At 41.0% G+C, this 27,232-nt stretch overlaps 1 protein-coding gene across 1 annotated transcript in view; it reads right to left on the bottom strand.

Moving 5' to 3' along the window:
* Positions 1 to 478: 478 nt before the first annotated feature.
* The window catches only part of LOC138974524 (hemicentin-2-like), a 126,537-nt gene continuing 99,783 nt past the window's right edge, over positions 479 to 27,232 (bottom strand). The window contains exons 8-11 of the mRNA XM_070347240.1: positions 22,097 to 22,384; positions 4,797 to 5,099; positions 1,555 to 1,887; positions 479 to 609 (exon numbers count right to left, since the gene is read on the bottom strand). Coding sequence (XP_070203341.1) covers positions 479 to 609; positions 1,555 to 1,887; positions 4,797 to 5,099; positions 22,097 to 22,384 — 1,055 coding nt within the window. The remainder of the gene's footprint in view (positions 610 to 1,554; positions 1,888 to 4,796; positions 5,100 to 22,096; positions 22,385 to 27,232) is intronic.

Here is a 27,232-nt window from a genome sequence, read left to right as displayed (position 1 = left end):
CTTCAAAGGCGAGAAACTTTACTTAACCTTACAACGTTAAAACAAGAGGCGAAGCCTTCAAGGCTCACGTAAGAAATCGACAAACAGTAACACAAACTCAATCACTCTGTCACACATACACACACACACACACACACACACACAGTAAGCATAGGTGAAACTGTGCAAGAAAGGGAGACCCTGGATCTGCCAATTAGTCTCGGCCCGCTCACAATAACAATGACCGAGACTTTCAGTAATTCCTTTGCGTGACGTCCAACCCTCTTACGTCATAATGTGACGTCTTCAAATAGTTTCTATCACCCACGTCAAACACTTTTCACCGAGACTAATCTTCTTATGCGAGCTTTATCCATAGACTCGGAAATGTTAAAGTTTCTATCACACACACACGCACGCACGCACGCACGCACAGACAGACAAAGTTTATCATCGCATAGGCTACACTTACGTGAGCCAACAAAGCAAAGTATAAACATCAATTGTTACCTTTCTTCCTTCGCTTCAAAATCAAAATGACTACTGCAATAAAAATGATGACGACGAAAGCTGCCGCAACCCCTCCACCTACAGCTGCGCCGATTGGAAATCCTATGATATTTTCACCGGCTGAAAGAGAATGAATCCGTTAGTAAAACACTTTCAGAGTGATGTATCTCTTACAATACAATACAATACAATACAATACAATACAATAACTTTATTAATCTCTAAAAGAGAAATTGCATTGCTGAGCGTTTGTGTCCGTAATATTAACATACATAAAACATTCAAAATAAACATTTGTTCTTTGTCCTGAGAAAATACAGCACATTGGTTATCACATAAGAAAGTATATTAAAAATAAATTAACATGCATTCACCATCAACAATGCACAAACGAAAGTCAGCCTTGATTTCTGTTATCTCAAAAACAAACAAACAAACAAACCAAACCTGTTGTTAAATCCAAGTTATGAAACACAACCATTAATGGTATGTGTGCAATTACCTAACATTTACATACACGCAGAGGAAAAGCCAAATTTCAAACAACACTTTGAAAACAATATATGGAAAGAAATTAGTGTGTGTGAGTGTATGTGTGTGTGCGTGTGTATGTGTGTGTGTGTGTGTGTGTGTGTGCGTGTGTGCGTGCGTGCGTGCGTACGTGCGTGTGTGTGTGTGTGCGTGCGGTGTGCGTGCGTGCTTGCGCGCGTTTGTGCATGTGTGTGTGTGTGTGTGTGTGTGTGTGTGTGTGTGTGTGTGTGTGTGTGTTCGGAAGGTGAAATGAATGGTGAATTACGCTTCGGCGTTTTTATTTTTATCGCCGGTACCTAACATGACTTTGTTGCAATCTGTGTATTATTGGTAACTGTTTTTGGTGAACGATGTTTAAACACATTTTAAGGACGTATGTGTATGCGTGTCTGTTGTCAATCACATAATACAACAAACAACCCCCTTTGCTTGAAGTCTGCCCGTTATAATTTCACTATTTTCCATTCTGACGCTTTTATACAATTAAACAAAGTCAAGCAAGAAAAGGTGTTTAGCTGTCTCACTGATACTTACTACTGGCATTGACGTCCAGTTGAAAACTCCAAGAAAATGTCCCATGGTCATTCTTCAGTGTCAAGTTGTAAAAACCAGTGTCACCTTGCGTAACATTGTCCACAATCAAGGTGCAGTTATTCTTATTCAGATTCTGTTCCACATGCTCACACTTAAACTTGTATAATTGTTCACGAGCCGTTGCAGGTGTTGAATTTAGATATTTAGAGTAGTCCAGCGTGTGGTTCAGTTTCGTCGGGAAGGCGATCAGAGTAAACTGCCTCTTGAGAGGGTCTCCAAGGAAATTCAGATGTTCTCCGGGTTTTGGAGAATCTGGCGCTTGCCTAGGAGAACCTGAAACAAGTCGCGTAAGGCGAAATTACTACATTTAGTCAAGCTGTGGAACTCACAGAATGAAACTGAACGTAGTCCGCCGCTAGTGCAAAAGGCAGTGAAAGTGACGAGCCTGTTTGGCGCGGTAGCGATTGCGCTGTGCTTCATAGCACGCTTTACTGTACCTCTCTTCGTTTTAACTTTCTGAGCGTGTTTTTAATCCCAACACATCATATCTATATGTTTTTGGAATCAGGAACCGACAAGGAATAAGATGAAATAGTTTTTAAATCGATTTCGGAAAATTAATTTTAATCATAATGTTTATATTTTAAATTTTCAGAGCTTGTTTGTAATCCAAATATAACATATGTATATGTTTTTGGAATTAGAAAATGACGAAAAATAAAATGAAATTATTTTGGGATCGTTTAATAAAAAAATAATTTTAATTACAAGTTTCCGATTTTTAATGACCAAACTCACTCATTAGTTTTTAAGCCACCAAGCTGAAATGCAATACCAAACCCCGGGCTTTGTCGAAGATTGCTTTGCCAAAATGTCAATCAATTTGATTGAAAAATGAGGGTGTGACAGTGCCGCCTCAACTCTTACAAAAATGATATGACGTCATCAAAGGTATTTATCGAAAAAATGAAAAAAACGTCCGGGGATTTCATACCCAGGAACTCTCATGTCAAATTTCATAAAGATCGGCCCAGTAGTTTAGTCTGAATCGCTCTACACACACACAGAGACAGACAGACAGACACACACACATACACCACGACCCTCGTCTCGATTCCCCCCTCAATGTTAAAACATTTAGTCAAAACTTGACTAAATGTAAAAACAACGATCCCTTCTCTGCTACCTTTCACTTTCAAATATGTTGTATTGGTATATCACAGAGCTTACGTCCAACAGTCTAAAAGTTTAACAGCAGGTTCGGTAAGATTCCATCAGAAGTCTAATGAGACAGCCTGCTGTATTACACTGTATACGTCATAACTTGTAGTTGGAGTACCGCAACCTGCCCAAAAAAGGAAAGTTTTTTTTTTAAATGGCGGCGCTGTGTTCTCGCAGACTTAGAATATCGCTTTCATGTGCCTATGCGCCGGCGATTTTTTTGTTCTCGCGAAACGATCAAAGGGAAGTAACTGCCTTTTTTAACGGAGCAGAAGTTACTTGTGATTGTATACACATTAGATCTGAAATAATACGGTTTGTTAACATTGGCGAAACGCGTGAAGCACACGGGTAGTGGTCTAAAGGAGCTGATTGGGAGTATTTTTGAAGTAGTGTTCGTACCAGTGTTGTTGTGTGGTTGGTAGGAATGTGGGAAAGTTGCATTTTCAAAGTTTTGAAGGACATTTCGAGGAGGCAAGAAAATAGCCTGATCGCAAGAAAAGTCGACGGCCTTGTGGATGCCATGGCAAATGACAGAAGGCGGTACCGGGATGATTTCAAGGGCTGTTGTGAATAATGCAAACAACACTCTGAGATAAATCAGTGCAGAATTCAATCTGATTCATGAAGAAGTGCGTTCTTGCAGAAAACTTTAGAGCAATATGTATTCTATTGGTTACAAACGACAGTTTTAAGAAACAGTGTGAACAATCTGGTGTAGATCTAATTATTATCGACTGTTGATAGCCAGCGGAAGAATACATTGTTCAACGGTGAATTTGAATTGGTGAGCGAAAAACGACTTTCTAGACGAAGGCATCGGAAGCGCGGAGACCAGTGCATATCGGCCATGTTTCCCAGCCTCCGGCACAAGGACTGAATATTGTGGTATGTGATTGTGTATCGTGTGATGGGTTAAGATCGCTAGCCATTATGGAAGAAAACAGGAACTCTCACAAGTATGCTGAAACATTTTAACAGCAGTTTTAACCTTCTGTTTGTTGAATTTGTGGTGCGCAACATTGGACAGGACAAAAAGACGGTATGCCTAAACACATGTATGGAAGAGACACAGTAGCCTGCTCAGTCACCAGACATCAGTCCCATTTAAGATATGTGTTCAGGGCTCAAGAACACAGCTAAATTGCATGTTTCAGACCAGGATAACAAAGACCCAGAGGAACAGTTGCTGGTTGCATGTTTTGAACTGCCGCTGTGGTGCATCAAACAATTGTGACCCTCCACCACGGAATGTGTCGCATGTCGCCTCGCGCGGTTCTGCGCTAGGCTTAATATAAGTTCGGGGGGGGGGGTGTCCGGTAACAGTGTGAGGGTCACCTTAGTCACAGGCTTATAACTTCGCTCTTTTCTACTGGATAGAGCATAAACAACTCTTTAGGAAAATGTAAAAATAAGAAAATCATGCAAAGGTGACATGCGACTCATTCCGTGGTGGAGGGTCACAATTGTTTGATTTCATTTAACGACGCATGTTGTTGAGTCAGAAGAACCACCTGTCACGCAATTAAAGTTGCTCACAGTGAATTAAAGGCTAGTGTAATACTCGATTTTATTTCAACCGAGCTAACCTCTTGACGCCATCTTGAAGAAACTTTCCTTTAATCTGGAACGGGTCTGTACTCAAACAAAATCAGACAAATTAAGAAATAAATTATTGTTATAACATGCGGGTTTAACATATTTTTTGTCCATATCCTTTCATTAAAAGTCGTAACTATCCCACATAATAAACAAATAAAATCACTAAGTCAATTTTGAAAATAAAACACTGTGCACATTAACCGGTAGACCCAGCAAAACTGTCATTATGCGCCTCTTGCATACAGCCCCCCTCCCCCCCCCCCCAAAAAAAAAAAAAAAAATCAAAAACAACAACAACACACACACACACACACACACACACACACACACACACACACACACACACACACACGACAACACACACATACACACACACATACACACATACACACACACACGCACACACACACTAAACTCACAATTAACAAGCACTCTCAGGTGATTTGAGCTCTGGCCTCCATGATCGTTGTCGACCCCACAGACATAGTCGCCCGTGACGTCACACGTGGCTTGAGAACTTTCATTGGTCAAGATGGACGTCTGGATTTCAGTCACGAGTTCTCCTTTTGGGACTCGTTGGATCGGCTTACCGTCCTTGCTGATATGCATTCCTGGTGTGGGTCGACCCAACGCCGTGCAGTTCAGCGTCATGCTGCTGCTTTCGTTGATGGTGAGGTTCTGATGCTGTCGGTTTGCCGTGAACTCGTATATCTCCGCTGCATCTGCGTTATACGATATTGCATAGGCACGCGAGTTAGAACAGGATGTTTTCAAGGTATTCACCAACAATATTGCGTGCCTCATGACACTTATCAACAATGTATTTTACTCGCACTGTTTTTAGAAGAAAGTGATGCAGAGAAAGAAAATAACAAGTCGCGTAAGGCGAAATTACACATTTAGTCAAGCTGTCGAACTCATGGAATGAAACTGAATGCACTGCATTTTTTCACCAAGACAATACAGCTTCGTCAATCGCCACGAGAATGAAATCGCTCACCTCCCACGTGCAAAACGCAGTGAAATTAACAAGCGCGGTAGGAAAGCAGGAAAGCGCGCTTTTCTGTATTCTTGTTAATTTTCTGAGCTTGTTTTGAATACAACATATCATATTTATATGTTTTTTGAATCAAGAATTAATAAAATAAAAGATGAAATCATTTTTGGATCGATTTCTTAAATTTTAATAATGGTACTAATTATTCTATTTTCGTTACTTGTGATCACATTTTAAGATAAAACATGACGACATATGTTATATTTTTAAATTCAGAATTTGATGAAAAATACGATGCAATCAATTTTAAATTTGTTTGCGAAATTCGATTTTAATGACAAATTTAATGAGCAAACTCATTAAATAATGTTTAAGCCTCCAAACTAAAATACAATACCAAAGTCCGGCCTTCGTCGAAGATAACTTGACAAAAATGTCAACCAATTTGGTTGAAAAATGAGAGCTCAACAGTGCCCCCTCAACTTTCACAAAAAGCCGGATATGACGTCATCAAAGACATTTATCAAAAAAATGAAAAACACTTCTGGGGATGCCATACTCAGGACCTCTCATGTTAATTTTCATAAAAATTGGTCAAGTTGTTTTCTCTGAATCGCTCTGCACACACACACACACACACACACACACACACACACACACACACAAACAAACACCACGACCCTCATCTCGATTCCCCCTCCACGTTAAAACATTTAGTCAAAACTTGACTAAATGCAACAAGAACGCTGAGGCGTGATTAACCATTCAGCCAAGCGAATGCACGATAAAATAGTGTCCTAACTTTCGCACAAAATATATCTATTTTGTTGGTAAAATATTCTAAAAGTTTTAAGGCAATCCAACAAGTCATTGCTAAAATGCAGCGTTGTTTGTCACGATACAAAATTACGCAAAAAGTCCCGTTTTTGATCGCTCTTGGGATCGACACCTGCAGCAGTAGGAATAGCATAGCACACGAAATACGTAAGATAGCTGAACAAAACAATCTGTTCAGGGTAGATAATTGATTTGACGTTCTTCTCGTGTGTCTCGTGTTCTTCTCGTGAACGGCTTCCCTTTATCTGTCTCGTGTCAACCACACTGCCCATGTATGTCACACGCATTCCTTCTTTGCCACTACTAAAGCAAACGTGTGCAAGATTGTATGTTGCACGCTTTGATGCCGAAATCAATTATTTTGATCATGCATTTATTTCTGAAAATGTTTACCTTCACATACATTCAGTCACTACCTTAAACACTTATGTTTTCAGTATTCATTTCAAGTGATCACGAACGTAGAAAAATGGGTATCAAAGTGTTGTTACATTTTGTTGTGCATTCTGAATAGTGTGCCAACAGGCCTTGGTCAGTCAACCACGTTTTATCTGTGTACTTCGTGTTTGACGGAAAAAGAATAACACCAACCCCGTTCTCCTGTATATAACTGAAAGCCACATCTTCTTCATTCAATTTCTGTTTTCAAAAGCTTCGTCAACTTTCCACTTACACGACAAGCTCCCTTTACCAAGCTTCAATTAAGAACCCTGAATACGAAAGGTCAAAACAAAACCATAGGTACTACTTTCACTATCGTCGTCTGCAACGAAAACCGAAAATGGCGAAACGCTTTGCTACGTACACAGAGGACGAAATTTCAAAGAAAAGATCGAACCTTACACCTGTGACAAGGAAAAGTTGCATAGACAGTTCCGTGCGGATCTCACCACGTATCAACGTACATCCGATGCTCAGGACCTACAAATAGGTGACGCTTTGGCGATTGAAACTTCGTCTTCAGCTCTAACACGCACGCAGACAGTCAGGCAGGTCTGATCTGCACCAGCGGTGTTGGAAGGTTTTGATTTAGAAACACTCGAATGTTACTTCGACGAGATAAACGAACCAAAAGTCAAAAAGGTTCCCCAAATTCGGAAAATATTCTTTCAAAACGGCACTGTAAAAACCATCAACATCACTGTGAGAAAATAAACAATACAAACACAACCAGTTCCCCTGTGGAACATTTCGGGTGGACTTTCCCACGACCTGACCTTCAAAAATCCTCCGTGTTCGTTCGCGCTTTGCATTCAATCTGTGTTAGTGCGCGTGTGTGTTTGTGTGTTTAGCTTTCGTTGGTATGTGCTGTTTGGTTCAAAATAAGTTTATCTTTTTTTATTGAAAGATTCAGAAACGTTGGTTGATACTTTGTTGAATGCATTCAACCAGAACAGACACGAAACGCATTGAATCTATTTTCTGCGCGCATGATCAGTATGTGTTAAAGGGCAATTGTGTTTTTCAGTCTTGTTTTGTGCCTGTTATTTCGTCCCCCAAAACTCATTTCTGTCTTTCTATGCCTATGCTGTGAGACATAATCGCTATTACGAGTTAGTCGTGTGACAGAGAGTTTTCTTGCACACTCGACAGCTATCGTCTCGTGTGCAAGAAAACTCTCTGTCACACGACTAACTCGTAATAACGGGTAATGTCCTGGCCTGTCCTGCACGGGTATTGCTTCAGTACTGGGTGTCGGTACACCCCAGAGTGTCTGTCTGTCTGTCTGTCTATCGGTCTCGGTCTCGGTCTCTCTCTCTCTCTCACTCTCTCTCTTTATCTCTCTCTCTCTCGCTCGCTCTCTCTCTCTCTTTCTTTCTCTCTCTCTCTCTCTCTCTCTCTCTCTCTTTTTTTCTCTCTCTCTCTCTCTCTCTCTCTCTCTCTCTCTCTTTCTCTCTCTTACCACTAGGCCACTGCGCCTGTCGCACACACACAAAAATACATATTTTGTCCAGTCTGCCACTGGTGAAGCAATTAGCTTTTAGAAGTAAAAGGCGACCTAAGAACTGTTTATCGACGTGGCTTGGATTGATGGCCAGACCCATTTGGCAAGTGGGGTTGCATGATCGATTATTATTTCTTTGCCGTGCATTTTGGCGGTTAAGATTGAATTCATCGTTTGCCGAGAAGTTCTCCCAGGGGTGATACTGCGGTAGCGTTTTCGCATCTTGGTAGTATTTCAATGAAGAAAAGAAAGCGGTCAATGTGTGTTCAGGTGACACAACTAAAAGAGGTTCCTGCAGTTTCCTGTGAATAAACTATGTACTGTGTGTCGTTTTCGTAGGTATTGCTACTATGATAGAAATGTAATGCCCAATTATTCAAATGTCATCAGTACTTTTGTGGCGTTTGCAATTCGTTTCCTGAGAATCTACAGTGCTGTTTATTGTTTCCATAGGTTTTTCCTCCTGCATCTGCACCTGAACATATGCCAGGTCCTCCTCCAAGACAGCTATAGTTGCTGTAGTTCGTTGATGATGGACAGCACCGTACAATGTATTGGATTGTAAACTAGGTTCTGTGGCTGCAGATGACCTGATGGAAATTCGTCATTATTATTTCATTTTGTAATTACCACTGTGTGTAAGTATTTTTCTTGGAGGACACATACTTCTTAATTGATAAAATTTATATTTTGTTACAAAACAGAAATGTTCTTTGCCTGGGGGTGAGGATGGGATTATTGTACAATGCACAAACAATGTCTTTTTGCGAATGTACACAACTATAGCTTTGGTAAGTATGTGGCTGCTCGAATTGTGAAAAAGGTTGAGGGTGGAGACTTTGTGTGTTTCTGTGTGTATGTGGGTAGGGGGGGGGTGAATGATCATCTCTGTGTTTGGGGGGGGGGGATGTTTATGTGTGTATGCAAAATGTGAACAAGACTGGCGGCAAAGACGCATGGTGTAAGGGGGTGAATAAGCATATAATTTGCGGCAAAGGGTGTATAAGGTGTCGTTATGTTGTGCTTTGTGTTTAGTAATGTTTTGGTTATGGTTTGGATTTGGTTCGTGATATCACCTTGACCACATGATAATGAATAAACCAGCGATAGTTTTACATTTATAGTCAAGTTTAGGGAATCGAGACGAGGGTCGTGGTGTATGCGTGTGTCTGTGTGTGAGTATGTGTAAAGCGATTCAGACAAGACTGCTGGACGATCTTCAAGAAACTTGACATGATAGTTCCTGGGTATAGTATCCCCAGACTTTTTTTTTCATTTTTTGAATAAATGTCTTTGATGACGTCATAATCTGTTTTTTGTGTGTAAAAGTTAAGGCCGCACTGTTACGCCAAATTGGTTGACATATTGTTTGAGCAATCTTTGACGAAGTCCGGACTATAGGATTGCATTGCAGCTAGGAAGCTTAACAATTAATTAATGAGTTTGCTCATCAAAGTTGTCATTAAAATGGATTTTTTGCAAACAGATGTAAAATTGATTGTATCGTATTCTTCATCAAATTCTGAATCTAAAAATATATACATTTGTCATGTTTACTCTTAAAATGTGATCACATTTAACGAAATTTAAGAAATCGATCAAAAATGATTTCTTCTTATTCGTGATCATTTCCTGATTCCAAAAACATTAATAGCTATTCTGTTTTCAGCGTAGCAATAGGTAGACGAGACAAGTATAATGCCGACGAGTCGAAGACGAGTCGCATTATACTTGTTCGAGTCTAAATATCGGACCCTATTGCTACGCTGAAAACACAATAGCGTTTATATAGCTATTCTGACATTAAATTCTGTGTTAAAATCATGTTTTTGTCAGCAAGAATGGTCCATGTCGTTGATTGCAGACGACGGTTCCCTTTCCGCATGAAGCCACGGAAATAACCTAACATTGAAAACCCCTCGGACATGTATTACGGAGAAAACTTGAGATAACCGGATGTTTAGCATTACGTCAATATGCTAGGAATCATATGACGTCATGACGTATCATGCTTGCCTACGTAGATTGTATGCTCGAAAGTCTGACTTCTGTTGGGAATTCGCGTGCTGAAGACTGCGGTAAATTTGTAGATGATAAGAGAACAAGGATTGTCTCAGAAGAAACGACTAAATGTTTCAGACCGGTAACTTCATTTCAACATTGCACTATACAATGGACGTTCTATGTGCTGATTTTGTGTTAAACATTGGAGAGAAAAGCGTCTGCTAGAATCAAAGATAGGTCGCTTCAGATTGCAGCTTCTGGAAATTTGCAATGTTTGTTGCCTGTTAAAGAACTGGATTTTACACGTAATGTATGTCATGTACAGTAAGCAACAACAAAAACACACACAAAGCAAATGGCATCGTCTGTCGACTTGTCACAGAAACAAACCTGGCGAGGTGTGCGTGTACTTTATACACGTGGAAGAAACCGGAACCATGCGTCTTTGTTATTGCCAATATGCTTTTGGATATTGGCAAAAATGGCCGACTTCCGTAGCATTATGCTTTGATGATCGGAAAAGGGATGTGTGAGACCATCCAATCACACACCCTGAATTCCCCCACGTGTCCATCAGAATAGCTATATATAGATTTGATATGTTGCATTCAAAACAAGCTCAGAAAGTGAAAAAGAATACAGAAAAGCGCGCTTTTCTGCTTAGCAAAATACGCTACCCCACTATTGTGGCTTGTCAATTTCACTTTGTTTTGCACGGGGATCAACGAAGCTCTAATTTCTTGGTGAAAAAATACAGTGCGTTCAGTATTATTCTGTAAGTTCGACAGCTTGACGAAATGTAGTAATTTCGCCTTACACGACTTGTTTCTGGCTCACGTAAGTGTAGCCTATGCGATGCTAAACTTTGTCTGTCTGTGCGTGTGTATGTGTGTGTGTGTGTGTGTGTGTGTATGTGTGTGATAGAAACTTTAACATTTGACTAAACACCGAAATACTAATTTTACCTGGTTATTATCCAAGCAACAGCTTCAAAATATTGAAGCAATGATCAACATTTCGTCGGCACGTATGTAGTTAAAATGTGTATCCAAAGAAAGCGGGTGGTGTTTTTTTTTGGGGGGGTGGGGGGTAAAAACAGGTGACTGGTTTGTGTCGTGTGTGGTATGTAGACCATGTCAGGGGTCAAGGTTAGGTCAGATCGCGTGAAGGATTGTGGTATAGATACAGTCATCACCGAGCTGCAGTTTGCCGATTCGGAGAAGACGATTTCACATTGTTCAGTTTCGTAGCTCCAGAAATATAGATAAAGAAGATACCAAAGGAGATTTCCTACAGGTTAATCTGCACAGCGTGTTTTCAGTGTCTGCGCGAGGAAGCGCTGTCGAAATCTGCACAGCGTGTTTCCAGTGTCTGCGCGAGGAAGCGCTGTCGAAAGCGCAGTCTGGCAGTCGTATCCCCGCAAGTAGGCTACAGTAAGACAGATCTAGATCTAGTGTCTCGCACTCTTGCACCGTGTCACCTATGCTTGACGGAGTGATTGAGTGCAAATTAGTGGTGTGTGAAATGCTGGTGCATGAGATACGAAAATGACAATGTATACTCTTTTATTTTTTATCAAATCGCTGTATACAGGAAAATGTTGACTTTTCAGCAATTCTACCTTGATTATGCTTCTACGTCATTTTTTGACAAGAATTGTCGAAAACTATACATTTAGTAGTAATGTAAGCTATATTCTGCTCTTGGTTTTGTATGATGTCCCGTGCTGTGCACGGATTACTTAGTATATATATATTGAAGATCGATCATATGTGGAAATCATTTCTGAGACCCGAAATAAGATCAGGGGAGATCAGCAACAGCATCTAGATCCAGAAGTTCAACGCCCACATGTTCAGGAAGCTGAAGCTGACCCCATCACCAACCTGTCCCTGTGGTCTGGAAGACCAGACTCCAGAACATGTCTTAATGACATGCCCCCAACTCAAACCAATCAGAGACAAAGTGTGGCCAGCATCAGTCCCTCTCCGCACCAAACTCTATGGGAGCAGACAAGACCTAGAAGCCACGACGTCATTCGTCTCGCAGACTAAACTGATGGTGTGACGGCGAACGCAAGAAGAAGAAGAAGATCTAGAAGTTGAACAGCTGATTAGACTTGGTGTTATAGAAGAATGTATTAATGAAAAAGGGAAAGTTATGTCACCAGTGTGTTTGGTTGGATGGATCAGGATGGCACCTGCCGCATGGTTCTAAATTTGAAAAATATTCAACGAGTCTGTTGAATATCAACATTTCAAAATGGAAATGTGTTTTCATCATTTCGTTTGATGAAACTTGACTGTTTTATGGCCTTGGTTGACTTAAGGCATGCATATATCAACAAAGAACTGCTAAAACTTCACCAGTATGTCACATCTCCCACCCGTTTTGATGCTATTTTAGAGAAGTGCTATGGCAACATTCCAGACGCTACATGTCTGTTTCCCGGCCGCCGCTTGGACGGTCGGACCATAATGTAGTTCATTTACTGCCCCGCTACCTACATAAGTTGAAAAGTCAACCTCCTGTGACTCGTTTATTTAAAATGTGGACAAATTTACCCAAACAACAAACCCTGGATCACAAAAGAGTTAAAACGTTCTTTAAATGAAAAGAAGTTTGCCTTCTTGAACGGTGACAAACACAAGGTTATAAGGAGAACTGTCGTTGATGGACTTGACATTGAAGTTGTGTGCATTGTTATTGTTAGTCTCGGCACAAAGAGTGCAGACAACACATGTGCTTAGATTGAGCTGCATAACTTTTAAGGATAATGGTTGTGTTGTACATATTGTTGATAAACTGAAGAGCACTCGGCCGGGTTATCACTAAGCAGCCCTAGAAATACCAAGGTTTTTCAGTGATGAAAAACTGTGTGTGGTGCAGTGTTTGGAACATTACATAAAGAAAACGCTGTCTGTTAGGAATGGGTGTGACGAGCTACTATTGTGTGATTCTAAACCACATGGACCAGCGTACAAAGACACTGTTGCACGTTTGGTGAAGGAAGTGTTGGATAAGGCTAGTATAGAAGGATTTGCTCCACACAGTTTCAGGAGCGCTTCCTCCTAAGCTATCCTGAAGAACGGAATGTCTCTGGGTGACATTTTAAAGACAGCTGGCTGGGCTAATGCGAGACTATTTCACAAATTGTACAATAGATGTGATCCGATTGGTGAGAAAGTTCACAACGGATTAAATGTTCAAAGTTCTATTTTAAAATATGCTGTTAGAAGTTCCAAGTGAATTTGGAAGGGTATTTCCTGAGAAATGGAGTCATTCATTATAAACCTATGTTTACACTTTTCTTGACAAGACTTACAGGATGATGAAAGGTTCAAGGGACATAACTTGAATGACTTTGACTTACCACACGTGTGGAACATTAACCATTTTATTTTGCATTTGTATGATTCGTTTATCACAAAGTGATAAGAAATCTACTTTGGCAATTATGTTTGCCAAAAGCACCAGAAGATGCCAATAGAAAAAGGGAGATAAGCACACTGGTTGCAATTTGACTATAAGTCATCTTTGTGTTGTTTTTAGTTTATGTAACATGAAGTCACGCAAGGCAACAATGTAGACTGGTCGTAGACCTTTTGTGTTACAAGTATATGTGACCCTCCACGACGGATTGAGTCGCATATCACCTTTGCATGATGTTCATAGTTTTAAATGTTCTTAAAGAGTTGGTTATGCTCTATCCAGTGGTGAAAACCGTTTAAGAAAAGAGCAAAAACTGTTTGAGTTATAAGCCTGTGACTAAGGTGACCCTCACACTGTTACCAGACACTCCCCGGACTTATATTAAGCCTCGCGCAGAACCGCGCGAGGTGACATGCGACTCATTTCGTGGTGGAGGGTCACATATGTCCTGAGAGAATGACAGTTTGCACAACCCTCTTTGAAGTCTCATATGATGACGTAGTTCTCTGGGAACTACGAGACAAAGAATTTAAAACATGAACGGGTACTTACGTAGGAAGTCGAAGTGTGTGAAGAATTCCATAATGTAGTTCAAAAGAGCGGAGGTATAGTATCCCCTCCCCCCCCCCCCCCCCCCCTGTTGAACTTAATTCCCTCCCGGATTTGGGATTCAACTTCGTTGTTGAAAAATGTAAATGGGTTGCACAAACGTTTATCCTGATCATGTTGGTATAACATGATCAGAGCTTTAATTAATGGCTTCTCCGCGCATGCGCATCTCATATAATACCTCCGCTCCTATGAACTACATCATGGAATTTACACAAGCTTCGACTTCCGAAGTAAGAACTCGTTTATGTTTAAACTGCTGTTCCTACTCGTAATCATTCAGAGTTCTACAGGCAAATATTAAAAGCGAGGATATTATGGTAACTGCTAAGCGGCAAACAGCACTGAATAGGTAATTGCTTGTACAGGTGGTTGAAAATTGGGCGGTTGGTGGGTTAATTTTCTTATGTAAAGCAAAGAAACCGCTAGCTAGCCCTGCGCCGCAGCAATGATCCTTCCCGCCGCCGGAGAGACCCATTTACTATCTCCTCTTCCATCCCCCGGCACTCTTCCCCCTCCTCCAACCTTCACTGACTTCACTCCTCCCCACACACACACCGTCATTCTCCTCCTACCACCCTGTAGTGTCTGTGTATTATAGTACATTTTAGTAGAATATTGATTGTAAGCATTGATTCATGTAAATAGACGTTTGGATGTAAACGAGAGAGAGGCAATACAATATGGCAGCAAGAGACAGTGTTCATGAAGTGTCTACGCGAATGAATGTGTCCTGCCATGCCTGCTCCACTACACTCAGTCACCCACACAACCCACTATTACAATTTGGCGACGAGGAAAACTTGTCAACCAGTGGATTGACCAAAAGACTGTGAGTTCAATAGTTTTGAATGCATTTTGGTGATCGCACATGAAAGATGAGTTCGTTACGTCATCAGCCACGCGTGAGGACGATAGTTTCGGTCAACACGTAGAAGCAGGTAGAAGTTTCCAGACAGTCTCGGAAGTCTCAAAATCGAGTGGGTAGACTATTACGCCAGTGTAGACGTCATGTGTTCTAGAAGAGGAACAGAATGTGTCATCAGTGACAGATGAGTTTTGACACGTCATTGTTTAACTTTGATCCGTCATTCTTTGAAGAAAAGGAAGGGAGTGCACAGAATACAGTGAATTCTGGACAGAACATGGCTCAACCACAACCTTATGTTCCAGCTATTGCATCTTTTGACCCTAATGGAGATAGTTCCAAGGTAGGACAGGAATGGAAGAGATGGAAAAGAGGTTTTCAAGTTTATTTGGGAGCAAGAGGGGAGACTCCAGATGAACAGAAGAAAGCGTTGTTGCTACACACAGCAGGTATGGAAGTACAAGATGTAGGTATGTTACAAAAAAATTCAAAATTTTCATTTAACATTTTGATCTATATCACTTGAAAGAGCAGAAAATCAGCATTCCAATGGTATATATATAACTTTGAGATTGGATAAGTGTAACCCGAGTTATGAATTTTTAAAGTAATAAAATTCGTAATAGAGGCAAAGAGGATAAATTGAAACCATTTTTGACATTTTTCAGCTAAAATTAACTGTAACCCACACATTTGTTTATCAATATTGTTCAATTTGGTATCAAAAGAAAGGTTCAGAGCTCTATTAAACAACTATAAAAAAAAATGTTTTTTTTAAAATTTTTTTTAGTAAGTTAGTATGAAACTAAGAGCAGACGAACTTTACCGACCGCCATGTTGGATGGTGACAATCCGGGCGCAAAGCGGCGCATCCGTTAAAAGGTACTTTGCATCGCTTTATCGACTTGAAACTTTGGGAAACAGCAGGAAAATGGTCAAACTAACTGTTCAGAGGGGTCTCATAAGAGTTCAAAGGCTATACATTGTTTTATAAAAGTACCTCTTGTGTGTCTTCTTCGCCCGATATTCTGGCCGGCGAGCTCGACAGTGTTGGACTCGCCATCTTTCTCAATCTTAAAGTCAAGAATGTGCTCTACGTCTTCGACAGGGTGCCCATGTGATGTAAATTTGGAAAAGAATAGAAAAGAGGACCCCAAAACTGAGCCAGTGTGAGTGATCAGAAAATGGGGGGCCATTTTCAATGACGTCAAAAATTGAGCTGCGTGCGCACTTTGTAACATACCTACAAAATGTCTCTGAGACAGTTCCTGATTCTGAAAACAAGAACTATACTCAGACACTTGAAGCTGTAGATGAGAAGTTTGCACCACAGATGAATGAATCCTACGAAAGACATGTGTTCAGATCTATGAGCCAAGAAGAAAGTGAAACAGTAGATCAGTTTATCACAGGTCTAAGACAGCAAGCAAAGAACTGTGGATTTGATGATAAGCTAGACGAGAACGTGAGAGATCAAGTTATTCATGGATGTAAAAGTTCGAAGCTACGAGTGAAGTTACTCGAAAAGAAAGAACTAACTTTGAAAACGCTAGCAGACACAGCAAGAGCTCATGAAGCAGCACAGAAGCAGGCTAGACAGATGACAGGAGATGTAAAGTCAGAGTCGGCGCATGCAGTCCATCGCCACAGCCCTGGTCATCAAGGTCAGAGATACAGAGGTCAGCAGTCAACCTTTCAGAAGAAGCCTACACAGTCTGATCGTCCAAGACAGTCAGATAAGCAAGAAGAGAGAGCTTGTTTCAATTGTGGTCTGACTACACACTTAGCACGTGACCCAAAGTGTCCTGCAAGAGGGAAGGAATGTAAACCTTGTCACAAGAAAGGACATTATGCACGTTGCTGCAGAACAAAGAAACAGAAGGCAAGAGGAAATGTGAAGAGTCTAGAAGAAGACTATGAAGATGATAGTGAAGAAGTTTTCATTGTCGGAAGAAACAAGTCGTCAGCCAGAGTTACAGTGAACGTCGGAGGCATCGATTTCAACTTCATGGTAGATTCTGGCGCAAGCTGCAACATCATTTCATTCAACACATGGAAGTGGCTGAAACAGAAGAACGTTTTATTCTTTAATAAAGAACAGTCACACAAGAAGCTGTACGTTTACGCTTCGAAGGAACCGTTGAAGCTGAAGGGCAAGTTTACAGCAGAATTGAGAGTCGGAGACAACAAGGTCGTTGCAGAAGTAGAAGTACTTGATGGAGATGGAGAGTCGCTGTTAGGAGTGAAAACAGCGAAAGCACTGAACATTCTGCACATAGGTTTGCCGCCGGAGAAGCCCATCACAGTGAACAGTGTGAACATTGATCATTGTGAGAAGAGACATCCCAAGCTGTACGAGGGTCTAGGCAAACTGAAAGATCACCAAGTACACGTGTACGTCAAGAAAGATGTCAAACCAGTCGCACAGTCGCCACGCCGTATTCCTTTCAGTCTTCGTTCTAAGGTAGAGGAGAAGATTGCTGAGCTAGAAGCGGCGGAGATCATTGAGAAGGTGGATGGACCAACACCCTGGGTCAGTCCCATTGTTGTAGTCCCAAAGCCCAACGGAGAGATTCGTCTATGCGTAGATATGAGACGAGCAAATGAAGCAGTAGAACGACAACGCTATCCCATGCCGACAGTAGAAGAGACGCTCATTGAGATGAACGGTAGCACAGTGTTCACAAAGTTAGACCTGAAGTGGGGATTCCATCAGCTGGAACTAGACGAAGAATCCAGAGGAATCACAACTTTCGCATCGCACAACGGACTGTATAGATACAGACGTTTGAATTTTGGCATCTGCTCAGCTCCAGAATTGTATCAGTTTACGATTCAGCAAGTTCTGCAAGATTCTGAAGGAGCTAGGAACATGACAGACGATATCATCGTTCACGGCAAGAACATGGAAGAGCATGACCAAAGACTTGAGAAAGTCCTCGACAAGTTGGAGAAGAGTGGACTGACTTTGAACGCACAGAAATGCGTCTTCAGGATGAAGGAGATTGAGTACATGGGTTTCGTCCTGAATAAGAAAGGAGTCAGCCCAGCACCGTCCAAGGTGGAAGACGTCAAGAACGCAAGAAGACCAGAAACTGCAGCAGAAGTGAGAAGTTTTCTGGGCCTGGTGAATTTCAATGCAAAGTTCATCAGAAATCTTGCAACCAAAGCAGAAACTTTGAGAAAGCTGACAAGACAAGGAGTTACTTTCAGATGGGGAAAAGACGAAGAAGAAGCGTTCTGTACTCTGAAAGCAGATCTCGCTGAAGCAGTCACGTTAGGGTACTTTGACACGCAAGCAGAAACTCGCATTGTAGCTGATGCAGGACCAGTAGCCCTGGGCGCAGTTCTCATTCAACGTCAGAATGGAGAAGACCGCGTGATCAGCTATGCAAGCAGAAGCCTGTCGGATGTTAAAAGAAGATACTCGCAGACAGAGAAAGAAGCTCTGGGCCTAGTCTGGGCATGTGAGAAGTTCCATCAGTACGTGTACGGAGTCAAGTTTGAACTGATCACTGACCATCGACCCCTGGAATTCATATATTCCAAGAGATCCAAGCCATCAGCAAGAATTGAACGATGGGTACTTAGACTACAGAGCTACAACTTCACAGTGAAGTACAGACCGGGAAAGAACAACATCGTAGACCCGCTATCAAGATTAGTAGACAAAGAGAAAAGACCAACAGATACAGTCGCAGATCTAGAAGATTACATCTACCTCGTCACAAAAGAAGCCGTTCCCAAAGCAATGTCGATGTCAGAGATTGACAAAGAGTCAGAGAAGGATAAAGAACTCAAAACACCGAGAGAAGCGATCCAAACAGAGAAGTGGGAAAAGATGAGTCCTTCCTATAGAGCAGTGAAGAACGAGCTGACTTGTTTAGGAAACATAGTCATCAGAGGCACGAGAATAGTCATTCCAAAGAGCCTACGGCATCAAGTGATTGAGATTGCACACGAAGGGCACCAGGGAATCGTGAAAACGAAACAGAGACTACGCACGAAAGTTTGGTGGCCTGGAATCGACTCAGAAGCAGAGAAGAAGTGCAAGACTTGTCATGATTGTCAGATAGTCAGTCAACCGTCAGTGCCAGAACCAATGGTGAGAACCAAGTTTCCAGACGCACCATGGCAAGATCTAGCTATTGACTTATTAGGACCACTACCAACAGGAGAGAACATACTCGTCGTTGTAGACTATTTTAGTCGCTACTTTGAAGTTGCCATCATGAAATCAGTCACAACAGAGAGAGTGGTCAAAGGATTAGATCCTATCTTCGCAAGATATGGGTATCCAGTCAGTATCACATCAGATAATGGACCTCAATTCATTTCAGAAGAGTTTGAAAACTACCTGTCAGAGAATGGAATTGAACACAGAACAGTGACACCTTTGTGGCCCCAAGCAAATGGAGAAGTAGAAAGACAGAATCGCACACTTCTCAAAGCCATGAAGATCGCACACTCAAAAGGTCAGAACTGGAGAGATGAGTTACCCAAGTTCCTGTTAGCATACCGCAGTACACCACACTCTACTACAGGTGTTAGCCCAGCAGAGTTACTGTTCAACAGGAAGATCAGAACAAAACTGCCAGAACTGAGAGAAATCAGCAAACCAGAGACAGAAAGTATCAAAGACAGAGACGCAGAGAAGAAAGAAGCAGGAAAGACATACAGTGATGCAAAGAGACATGCCAATGAAAGCAATGTATCAGTCGGAGATGAAGTTCTGTTGAAACAGAAGCACCAGAACAAGTTCAGCACCACGTTCGAATCGACACCATACAATGTTGTTGAGAAGCACGGTAATCAAGTCGTGATTCAGTCACCATGCAAGACGCGTATCTTCAGAAGAAACATTACGCACACAAGACCCTACATGAGAGAAGAGAAAGATGTCCCAGAAGAGAAGATGCAGGAGAGAGAAGAGCCGCAGTCTGTTGAGACGCCGGTACCCGCCGCAGATGAAGCTACGTCATTGCCGAGTCCTGAAGTCCAGCTCCGCAGATCAACAAGGTCACACAAACCGCCTGAACACTTGAAAGACTATGTGTGTAAATGATAATGACCAAAACACGTTGTAACGTGTCCAGCAAGTTGAAAAACTGTCCGCAAGACTATTTCACAATACTGTGACCATACGTGTGTTACACTTTATTTTGATGCAGAATCACAAGTGGTAGTGTAATTTATGTTTCTTTTATTCCAGATGACAAGAAATGAACACTGACTTTGTTACAAGTTTTATGAAGTCCACAAGAACTTTTCAGTTTAGTTACATATACAGTTTTCACAAAGAGAGTGAAAGACGAGTGAAAGTCAGAAGGAGAAATAACAAAGACTCTAAAGTTTAATTTGAAGAAGGAGGAGGAAAATGAGAGTGAAGTAAAGTTTGAAAGTGTGAGAGAGTAAACGACTAGAATAAACGTTGAGATAATCAGTGAAGTTACTAATTCAAGTTTATAGTTCAAGTTGAAGTTACAGTTTATTGTTAGAAAGTAAAAGCTGCAATGTGGATCCAGTTCAATCAGTTTTATTTTCAAGTGACAGTTTTGATCGCTGGAAGAATTTTAGCGCAGATTATTAGTAATGATTGGTAATCATTATTCTGAAGAAAAGGAGGGATTGTAGTGTCTGTGTATTATAGTACATTTTAGTAGAATATTGATTGTAAGCATTGATTCATGTAAATAGACGTTTTGATGTAAACGAGAGAGAGGCAATACAATATGGCAGCAAGAGACAGCGTTAATGAAGTGTCCACGCGAATGAATGTGTCCTGCCATGCCTGCTCCACTACACTCAGTCGCCCACACAACCCACTATTACACACCCCTCCCCAACATCTCCACTCCCTCGCACACGTGCAATTCGACCTTCACCGAATTGCTTCTCCCTATTCCTTGACCTCTCTCCCCCTCCCTCCCCACCCACCCTCCACCGCTGACCAGTTACTACGTTTGAATTATTCTTTTCCCTTCGTTCAAAGCTAACACTTTAAGTATTAGCCCTATTGCTGCGGTGCGATTTTAAGCGCAGTGCTCATTCTACACAGGCACAGCAACAAACGATGACTGGCATTTAACAAAAAGTTTCATAGTTTTCGGTGGCTTACTTCCCCACCATCAAATCAAAGTAGCTGTATCTTTACACTAACCATTCAACTCACAAGACTTCGCATGACCTGCATCCGGGCTGCCTTTTGAAACTTTCAAAACTTCGAATTGTATTGATTTTGTCCTGATGATAAAATAATTATGTTGTGATTTAAGAATGTTTGACTCACATGCAGTCAATTTATTATTTACATTTTAAAAGTTAGGTCTAGCACCAAAACGAGGCGTCCGATTTTTATAGCTGTACGTCCGTTCTAACTGCACGAAATACATTCTTTGAAATTGTCTCACTTTCAACGGAAAACAGCCACGATGTTCCCGAGTGGTAAGCGTTCAAATGAAGGTATGTTTGCTCATATGCTCAGTCATCAGAAACAGATGGTTTACGGGAGGCGGTGGGTGGCTTTAGAGGAACTGTACTTTGGCTATCGTACAGATATGAAAGTGCCGACCAGCGTGTTTATTTTCGGACCTTCGGGAAAGATTCAGAAAGATCTCGAAGGTTACATTTTCTGATCACACACACACACACTCACACACACACACACACTGACTGCATTTATCGATCCAAAAACTGAAAATTATTCATACGAATCAGGCTTTGTACATGTTGTATGATAGCCCATACATGCACACACAATCACACACGCACATATAAATACACACATCACTATCCTCGTCTCGAGACCCGGCTTATGTTAAAACATTTAGTTAAAACTGACCCACTGTATGAAGTAAAACGCACAACAGTTTTTGTTTGTGTATGCATCCGCAACGGTTTTGGCATGGTACGTGCAACTACACAGCCATAAACAATAAAGAACACCATCAGCAAATAAATCAAACAATAAACCACCCAGTCAGCCAATCAATTCCTTTAAAACAAATATTTAAAAAAATATAGTTACAGGTGGGGAGAATTTGCAGCACTGTGGTGTCGTTGAGAGGCAGACGATCGTCAGTACCAACTGTCTCCGTGGTAACGTTGCATGCATACGACAGAGGCAATGTGCGATTGGCCACCAGGTCCAGGACGTTGTTACTACTCTGTTGCCAGGCAATGGAACATATCGGTGGATTGCTGCGTGCAGTGCAGTTGACATGGACACGACCTCCTTCTCTCACGACGCACGTGTTGGCCGACGTCATGTCACAGGTGTCGTTAGGTAGGACTGTGAGGGTTGGTCCCGTCAAATCTGTGAATAAATAATAAACGTTGATTTTGTTGGTGCGTTTGACCATCACACACCCTGTAGTTATTTACCTTTGATATATATCACAGGTGCTTGATGGCTGTTCAGACAATTTTCGTTCCATCAGGGGTATCCACACATTTTATTTTACATGAGGACCAACAATATGAGTACTGCTGAACACAATCCAACACAAACGAACATCAACACTCTGCTATAATTTATGAGAAGAAAAACATCCAATGTGAATACGTCGTGCAGTGAATGTTGTCTTGAATGTTGTCTTGTTCCCAAACACATAATATATTGTTCTCCACCTGCAATCATGTTCTTGACACAATGAACTGATAAAACAAGTCGCGTAAGGCGAAAATACAATATTTAGTCAAGTAGCTGTCGAACTCACATAATGAAACTGAACGCAATGCCATTTTTCAGCAAGACCGTATACTCGTAGCATCGTCAGTCCACCGCTCATGGCAAAGGCAGTGAAATTGACAAGAAGAGCGGGGTAGTAGTTGCGCTAAGAAGGATAGCACGCTTTTCTGTACCTCTCTTTGTTTTAACTTTCTGAGCGTGTTTTTAATCCAAACATATCATATCTATATGTTTTTGGAATCAGGAACCGACAAGGAATAAGATGAACGTGTTTTTAAATTGATTTCGACAATTTAATTTTGACAATAATTTTTATATATTTAATTTTCAGAGCTTGTTTTTAATCCGAATATAACATATTTATATGTTTTTGGAATCAGCAAATAATGGAGAATAAGATAAACGTAAATTTGGATCGTTTTATAAATTTTTATTTGTTTTTACAATTTTCAGATTTTTAATGACCAAAGTCATTAATTAATTTTTAAGCTACCAAGCTGAAATGCAATACCAAAGTCCGAGCTTCGTCGAAGATTACTTGACCAAAATTTCAACCAATTTGGTTGAAAAATGAGGGCGTGACAGTGCCGCCTCAACTTTCACGAAAAGCCGGATATGACGTCATCAAAGACATTTATCAAAAAAATGAAAAAAACGTTCGGGGATTTCATACCCAGGAACTCTCATGTCAAATTTCATAAAGATCGGTCCAGTAGTTTCGTCTGAATCGCTCTACACACACACACACACACAGACACACACACACACACGCACATACACCACGACCCTCGTTTCGATTCCCCCTCGATGTTAAAATATTTAGTATAAAAAGATAACGTCCCCACTGGTGATATTCCGTATTGGTTCGGACTAGCCGTTGTTGATTTTTGACACGTATTGCGAGGCACCAATCTGTTGTTGGAAAGTTGTTATTGACAAAATTGTGAATGTAACGTCATTTTGTCAATAACAAACGTTCCAACAACTTTTCTTTCTTTTTTTTATTATATTTAGTCAAGTTTTGACTAAATATTTTAACATCGAGGGGGAATCGAAACGAGGGTCGTGGTGTATGTGCGTGTCTGTGTGTCTGTGTGTGTGTGTGTGTGTGTGTGTGTGTGTGTAGAGCGATTCAGACTAAACTACTGGACCGATCTTTATGAAATTTGACATGAGAGTTCCTGGGTATGAAATCCCCGAACGTTTTTTTCATTTTTTTGATAAATGTCTTTGATGACGTCATATCCGGCTTTTCGTGAAAGTTGAGGCGGCACTGTCACGCCCTCATTTTTCAACCAAATTGGTTGAAATTTTGCTCAAGTAATGTTCGACGAAGCCCGGACTTCGGTATTGCATTTCAGCTTGGTGGCTTAAAAATTTATTTATGACTTTGGTAATTAAAAATCTGAAAATTGTAAAAAAATAATAATTATAAAACGATCCAAATTTACGTTTATCTTATTCTCCATCATTTTCTAATTCCAAAAACATACAAATATGTTATATTCGGATTAACAACAAGCTCTGAAAATAAATATATAAACATTATTATCAAAATTAAATTGTCGAAATCAATTTAAAAACACTTTCATCTTATTCCTTGTCGGTTCCTGATTCCAAAAACATATAGATATGATATGTTTGGATTAAAAACACGCTCAGAAAGTTAAAACAAAGAGAGGTACAGAAAAGCGTGCTATCCTTCTTAGCGCAACTACTACCCCGCTCTTCTTGTCAATTTCACTGCCTTTGCCATGAGCGGTGGACTGACGATGCTACGAGTATACGGTCTTGCTGAAAAATGGCATTGCGTTCAGTTTCATTCTGTGAGTTCGACAGCTACTTGACTAAATATTGTATTTTCTCCTTACGCGACCTGTTGTATTCTCTTTGGGTAAATAATCTGACAGACATAAAGGCAAACGTTGCCGACAAAAACTTGTCAACATTTGGGAAAGAAGATGCACTTACGCAGACGAAGCCAAAGTTCTTACACCCAAAAAATTGTCATTGGCACTGACAGTGTGTTCCCTAGCTCCCAGCTTCCCCCGTTGAAGTTGTCAAAAAGAGTACACACTCATTGTGTCAAGAACATGATTGCGTCCCTTTATATGATAAACTGTCCATAGATCGTCGTTCTCCTGAACTAACTTTTCAGTATGTCATCGAGAATAGAGGATTTTGGGTAGGAAAATCCTTTCATGCAATGACGTCAGCGCCTTTCGACGATTGGTCAATTCCCTTCGTAGCAATAATGTCGGTCACGCTTTAAATTGTCGATACTTGATATTGCTTTCCAAACTTTTACGAAGTGACCGGGAGCATATAGGGTCGGTTATTAAGTGAACTTGCATCGAACAGTGAGATAAAGAGAACAGTACACACTGTAATATTTGAAGTTAAAATCTCCCTGGTCTACAGTGCCGACAGAATAGCTCAGATGGTAAAGCGCCGGATTATTCGCTAGTCCTTACTTTTGTGATCCCGGGTTTGATCAGCTTTGACGGCAATTTGTTTTCTTCTGAACTCGTAATTCTTGTATTTTATTCATTTGCTTCATTCCAAACCTGTTGGATGATGTAATGAATCGAAATAATCAAAAGAGTTGCATAAATATTGGGTACTTCCAGCGGGACAATTTCCCCACAATTTCGCATTATATTTTTGTTAAGTAACCTCTGCTTTGGTGAAAATGTAATGCCCTATAGGTAACACAGCGACTACATTTAATGATTAGAACAAAAAAACGTACAAATCACAAATACGAACAGGAAAAACCGACTAGTCGACAAAGGCTCATTCGTGAACCCGGGCACGTGGAAGATATGATTGCAGTTCAAGTATTGGTTTTCACACGTTTTGGTCGTGATCCTCCGTGCCGGGGTGGTAGTACGTTTGCCTGCAGATCCGGTGGTCTCGAGTTTAAGTCCCATAATTGGCAAGTCTTTTGTAACATGTTTTCAACTTTTTCTTCTTTTCTTAACTCTTTATACTTGTCTTTTTACATTTAGTCAAGTTTTGACTAAATGTTTTAACATAGAGGGGGGAATCGAGACTAAGCTCGCATTTTTCATGATCCGCTAACTTCGACCATTATTTTTAATAATCACTGAGACTAGGCATGTAACCTCTACATATTACTCTCAAATGAGATGTCTTCAAAAGGTCTAAAATATGTAACCAATAACTAATTACATGACATATTGTCACGATTTAGTGACATGGTTCGAGAAAGGGACACTCTGTGGGGTGCCTTTCTCAAATTGCGACGAAAAGCGCCTGCGCTTGTACGGGCTATTTTCTGCTGACCGAGCTTAGCACGGGAAATACGTTTTCTTCCCTGGCTGGCATGCGAGGGGTGATATTTTGATACAGGGGTTCCACGTGCGTGATTTTGCTTGCTTGGCGAAATCGACTGTGACTGAACTGGATACGGGACACGTGGAGTCACGTGATGTTTTCAAGGTTGTTTGGGGAAGACATGAAAGGACACTTGAACACAAAGCAGCGACAGAGAAGGATCGTTTTTCTCCATCCTAAAGTTAGATGGTCTTCTACATTTGGTGACATATTATTTTAAGTCAAAGTGCCGTTCTGCAAGTACAGTAGGGCTTTAGGAACTACGAAGGAGAACACACTTTTTGCTGTGTAACCTGTGCTGGCAACAAAGTTGTCAGGTTTTTGATTCTTGGCTGAGCGGGGGATTTTTCCTACGCATAAAGTAAACTTCAGCAAGAAGGAGATGGCGGTATTGTCGTCGACGGACGGGAGCCATTCAAAAGGGAGCGGATTCGCTTAAAGGAGAGCTACTTGCATTAGGCTGTTGAGGTAATAAATCATTATTTAACGCTGTTGACGAGTCTGTGTTTGTGGAATGAAATACTCTCTGTTGTTCTTTCCAGGTTAGCGCATAATTTGCTCTTTGTGACGCTAAAATAATAATCTGTATATGTTTTTTGCAGATATGGAGAGAAGGAAGGAAAATGGCTGATTTGTTGTTTTAAAAGTTTGTTTGTGCAGGCCCACGTGCTCTATGAAATATAGAAGGGTGACATGTTGAAAGGTGGAGTGTGAAGGGTAGCGTGGCATGTTTAGTGCACCGATGCTTTTTGTTGCAGCCTTTTTACCTACTCATCGGTTGCTGTATCTTCATTTGCGGGTATGCTGTAACCGGAACATCTGCTGTCACCTGGTAACCTGGTGTTTTGGTGATTTGCTGTCGCTGTCCTACCAGCTACATTTCTACTATTTCTGGTAGACTACGGGGAGGACCTTCAGCGACTGAGTGAGGCGCCTGATGTCTCCACTATTCCCTGCTTCGTTTCCACGCCAGCCGGCACTTCATTCAACGGAGCAGTTGTGGAGATAGACTATTCACGGGTCGCCCACTCAGTGGCAAAAAGCTAAGTGCACCATGGTCATTGCACCCTGTATACCACCTTGTCATCTTTTATATTTGTGATTTCATTTGAG

Source organism: Littorina saxatilis, linkage group LG8 (assembly GCF_037325665.1).
Source record: "Littorina saxatilis isolate snail1 linkage group LG8, US_GU_Lsax_2.0, whole genome shotgun sequence".
Lineage (NCBI taxonomy): Eukaryota > Metazoa > Mollusca > Gastropoda > Littorinimorpha > Littorinidae > Littorina > Littorina saxatilis.
This window is presented reverse-complemented; position numbering and strand designations above follow the sequence as displayed.